We start from the raw sequence: 4,931 nt of genomic DNA on the forward strand, positions 1-4,931 counted from the left end.
TCCTCCTCCTCCTCCTCCTCCTCTTCTTCCTCCTCCTCCTCCTCTTCTTCCTCCTCCTCCTCCTCTTCTTTTTCCTTCTCCTCCTCCTCCTCCTCTTCTTCTTTCTCCCCCTCCTCCTCTTCTTCCTTCTCCCCTACCCACCCTTTCTTTTTCCTCCTCCTTCCCCTCCTCCTCTTCTTCTTCCTCCTCTTCTTCCTTCTCCTCCTCCTCATCCTCCCCCCTCCTCTTCCTCTTCTTCCTTCTCCTCCTCCTCTTCTTCTTCCTCCCCCTCCTCTTCTTCTTCCTTCTCCTCCTCCCCTCCTCTTCTTCTTCTTCCTCCCCCTCCTCCTCTTCTTCTTCCTCCTCCTCTGCTTCTTCCTCCTCCTCCCATTCCTCCTCTTCTTCTTCCTTCTCCTCCTCTTCTTCTTCCTCCTCCTCTTCTTCCTTCCCCCTCATCCTCTTCTTCTTCCTCCTCCTCCCCCTCCTCTTCTTCTTCCTTCTCCTCCTCCCCCTCCTCTTCTTCTTCCTTCTCCTCCTCCCCCTCCTCTTCTTCTTCTTCCTCCCCCTCCTCCTCTTCTTCTTCCTCCTCCTCTGCTTCTTCCTCCTCCTCCCACTCCTCCTCTTCTTCTTCCTTCTCCTCTTCTTCTTCCTCCTCTTCTTCCTTCTCCCTCCTCCTCTTCTTCCTTCTCCTCCCCCTCATCCTCTTCTTCTTCCTCCTCCTCCCCCTCTTCCTCTTCTTCCTGCTGAGGAGAGGGAGCCGTGAGGAGGCGACGGGGGAGAAAAGATATTTTAAGCTTCTTCATTTTCATGCTTTTATTTTCCTAACGGCTTATTAACTTCCTCTGGGCGTCGTGTCGCTGCAAGCCATCCAACGGTGGACTTGAACAAAGCCAGAGTGCAGATCTTCATCCCTGTGTCTTCATCACGTTCTCACCTTGAGGAAAGTTTTGCATTCACGTCCTTTCCTGCCAACAGCGCCTCCTCCAGGCGGGAGGGGGTGGTGAAGGTGGCGACTCTTCATCACGCTCATTACATTTTCAGTCGTGACTTGAAGAAGGGTGGGAGCGGCTCGTGCTAAGCTAAACGGAGGAGCAGTGTTCACAAACAGGAAGTGGCAGAGGAATGATTGACAGGTGGCACAGCTGCAGCTGCTGGGGCCTCTGGCCAACAGATGAGCCTCCTCCTCCTCCTCCTCCTTTTTCCTCCTCTTCCTCCTCCTCCACCTCTTCCTCCTCTTCTTCCTCCTCCTCCACCTCTTCCTCCTCTTCTTCCTCCTCTTCCTCATCCTCCTCCTCTTCCTCCTCTTCCTCCTCTTCTTCCTCTTCTTCCTCCTCCTCTTCTTCCTCCTCTTCCTCATCCTCCTCATCCTCCTCCTCTTCCTCCTCTTCTTCCTCCTCCTCCTCTTCCTCCTCTTCTTCCTCTTCCTCCTCTCATTCCTCCTCCTCCTCCTCCTCCTCCTCTTCCTCCTCCTCCTCTCAGGGCACTGAAGCCGCCGACCTGAGCGTCGCTCTCTGCTCTCTGTCGCCCCCAGGTGGTGAGGGCTGCTTCGAGGTGGACCGGCGCTCCGGCGAGATCCGGACCACGGGCCGACCTTTGACCCCCAGCAGAGAGTACCTGCTGCAGGTGCAGGCGGTGGGCGGGGACGGAGAGACGAGCGCGTCGGCCTCCGTGGCCGTGCTGGCCGGCGAGCGGCCGCCGCAGTTCACCGGCGCCCCCTACAGGCTCGACGTCCCCGAGAACAAAGCTGCGGGCCAAGCGTGAGTGTTAGCCGCTGTTAGCGAGTGTGTCGCTAGCACCCCTAGTGGACAACTGGCAGAGCTGCAACACAACCATCGTCCTCCTGCTTTTGGTCGCCGCAAGGTTCAGAGAGAACTCTGGGAAATTTCACTGAATTCTCTTTATCCCCAACACACACACACACACACACACACACACACACACTTCACATGGACATTCAGAGGGGGGAGGGGCAGGTGGGCGGGGCCAGAGGGGACGAGTAGAGTAGATTTTATTGTTGTCATTCCATCGTTGGAATCAGAATCAGGAGGAGGAGCTGCTAGTGTGTGTGTGTGTGTGTGTGTGTGTGTGTGTGTGTGTGTGTGTGTGTGTGTGTGTGGCTCTGGTTGTCATGTGGAGCATGAAACAGCGTGGAGCAAAAAATGGAAGACGGAGAGGTGGAGGGTGAAAGGAGGGGGGGGGGCGCAGGAAGACGAGAGGAAGAGGAGGTGGAGGAGGAGGAGGACCCAGATGTGCGAGTGGCCTGAGGCTGAGAATTTGAGAGTGTGGCAAATTCAAATATTTATTAAAAGCGAGGTCTGGATAAACATGAAGGAGTGTGTGTGTGTGTGTGTGTGTGTGTGTGTGTGTGTGTGTGTGTGCGCAAAAAACCCTTCAGGCTGCTGGCACAAAGCACATTGTATTAATATCCCAGTATGCCACCCTGCCACTGTGTGTGTGTGTGTGTGCGTGCGTGCGTGAGTGCACGTGCTAGCTGCACTAGCCGCTCACACTGAGTTGTCGCTCCGCAGCGTGGCCGTGGTGCAGGCGCTCTCCTTCCAGCAGAGGGCGCTGTCCTACCTGCTGCAGCTCAACCCCGGCAACCTGTTCAGCATCCACCAGCAGAGCGGCGCTCTCAGCCTCACCAGGCCGGTGGACTTCGAGGCCGGCGCCAACCTGCACAGCCTGCAGGTGCGGGCGTCCGAGGCCGACAGCGGCCTCAGCAGCGTGGCGGAGGTACTGCAACCACCTGACAACACCTGAATTAGTCTGAACATCGTTTGTATAGAAAACTATTTTTCAACACAAAGCGAACCCACAACGGGTCCCACGTCGCAGAGCAGTCAAACCACCAGCAGGGGGAGGCAAAGGTCGTGGTGCTAGCTGACGTAGCGGGCGTGAAGGTGTCGGCTAGCATGGTCACATGACCCGGGTCTGACCCTCCATGAGATGGCCATTTCTACCGGCCACCAGGGGGCATCGACCCAGCGCCTCAGTGTGTGTGTATGTGCGTGTGTGTGTGTGTGTGTGTGTGTGTGTGTGTGTGTGTGTGTGTGTGTGTTGCAGCTGGTCGTCCACATCACCGATGAGAACGACTGCACGCCAGAGTTCCTCCAAGCCATCTACAGTCGAGACGGCGTGTCGGAGAGCACGCCAGTGGGGACGTCGCTGCTGCAGGGTAGCACACACACACACACACACACACACACACACACACTCCCTCGCTCCCCCACCCCCCCTACCCCACTCACCGGTGTGTCTGGCCCCTCCCCCTCAGTGTCGGCGAGGGACTGCGACTCGGCTTCCAACGCTCGCCTCTCCTACCGGGTGGAGGGCGGAGACTTCGAGGTGACGGCGGGGGGCGTGGTGCGGCCCACCCGCCGGCTGGACTACGAGCGCCCCGGTCACCAGTACCAGTTTGCGGTTCTGGCGGTGGACTCGGGCCGGCCGGCCCGGACCGGCACCGCCTCCGTGCGGCTGCGGGTCGCCAACCGCAACGACGAGGCGCCCGTCTTCTCCCAGAGCGTGTAAGGGGCGGAGCTTCAGCACACTGTCACTGCTGGGCCACGCCCCTGGCCCCTCCCACTGCGGCTAACCCACCTGCCCCTCCCCCCGCAGCTACAGGACCTTCCTGAGCGAGGACGCCGGGCCCGACACCCTGGTGGCCATCGTCCTCGCCAACGACCCCGACGGAGACGGCGTCTCCTACGCCATCACTGGCGGCAACGAGGACAGCAACTTCCTGTTGGACAAGGAGAAGGGTGTGTGTGTGTGTGTGTGTGTACCCAGCATGCACTGCTTTGCCTCGGGCTCTGAGTCGTCACTTCAAAGCTTTTGTGAGATATTTTCATCTCCATGTGTTTCTTCTGTGTGTGTGTGTGTGTGTGTGTGTGTGTGTGTGTGTGTGTGTGCAGGGATCATCACCCTGAGGCGCAGTCCCCCTCCCAGCCTCCGGGGGCCGCAGTACGTCCTCAACATCACGGCCACGGACGACAACGCCTCCGGAGGTTCGTTCCCGCTCAGCAGCGCCGCCCAGGTGGTCGTCGGCATCAACGACATCAACAACAACAAGCCGCTCTTCCACCAGGTGAGACCGCCCCCTGGTGGCCCACATGAAGCAAAACCAAATCAGTGTCTTTGAAGCCCCACCAGGGGGTTTAGCTCTTAGTAGAACCACCCAGAACCTCCCAGAACCTCCTAGAATCATCCAGAACCACCAGGGTGTTGAGCTCTTTATTTAGCAGTTTGATGACTCACTGACTCACTGACTCACTGACTCACTCACTGACTGACTCACTGACTGACTCACTGATTCACTGACTCACTGACTGACTCACTGACTCACTGACTCACTGACTGACTGTTAACATCATTTCTTCAAGGTCGACACGGCCAGATGAAAAAGCTTAACAGGCCGCATACGGCCCCCAGGCCGTAGTTTGCCCACCCTGGTATAGATTGTCGCATGATAGCAATAGCATGAAATAGAGTGTGGACTCCGCCCCCTCTTCCCTCCCTCGCCCCAGTGTGAGAACTACAGCCGGACCGCCGTGGTTCTGGAGAACCAGCCCGCCGGCACCTTCGTGCTGCAGGTCCATGCCCAGGACGCCGACACCGGGGTCAACGGAGAGGTCAAGTACGGCATCATGCACCGCGACGGCGTCTCGTCCGGGTTCCACATCGACCCCGACAGCGGTGAGGTTTTCACCCCCCCCCCCTCTGTAACAAAGGTCCTCAATGTTAGTGTTGTAAAAATCAAAACTCTCCTCCTCCCCCTCCTCCTCCTCCTCCTCCCTCTCCTCCTCCTCCTCGGCAGGCGTCATCACCACGGCGACGGCCTTCGACCGCGAGCGCCAGCGTCAGTTCACGCTCTCGGTGACGGCCACCGACCAGGCCGACCAGCCGCTGGTGGGCTTCTGCAGCCTCACCGTGCAGGTGGCCGACCAGAACGACAA

The 4,931-nt window shown here is 58.5% G+C and overlaps 1 protein-coding gene across 1 annotated transcript in view; it reads left to right on the forward strand.

The window, feature by feature from the left end:
- Positions 1–1,510: 1,510 nt before the first annotated feature.
- Positions 1,511–4,931, forward strand: part of LOC142882363 (neural-cadherin) — a gene marked incomplete at its 5' end in the record, with an annotated part of 17,443 nt that continues 14,022 nt past the window's right edge. Inside the window, 8 exons of the mRNA XM_076017078.1 lie at positions 1,511–1,736; positions 2,508–2,712; positions 3,043–3,154; positions 3,254–3,503; positions 3,595–3,737; positions 3,891–4,063; positions 4,503–4,671; positions 4,793–4,931. The exon at positions 4,793–4,931 is cut by the window's right edge and continues 32 nt beyond it. Coding sequence (XP_075873193.1) covers positions 1,511–1,736; positions 2,508–2,712; positions 3,043–3,154; positions 3,254–3,503; positions 3,595–3,737; positions 3,891–4,063; positions 4,503–4,671; positions 4,793–4,931 — 1,417 coding nt within the window. The remainder of the gene's footprint in view (positions 1,737–2,507; positions 2,713–3,042; positions 3,155–3,253; positions 3,504–3,594; positions 3,738–3,890; positions 4,064–4,502; positions 4,672–4,792) is intronic.

The sequence above is a fragment of the Nelusetta ayraudi genome, unplaced genomic scaffold (genome assembly GCF_046127955.1).
Source record: "Nelusetta ayraudi isolate G7.1 ecotype Tasmania unplaced genomic scaffold, CSIRO-AGI_Nayr_v1 ptg000257l, whole genome shotgun sequence".
Classification (NCBI taxonomy): Eukaryota; Metazoa; Chordata; class Actinopteri; order Tetraodontiformes; family Monacanthidae; genus Nelusetta; species Nelusetta ayraudi.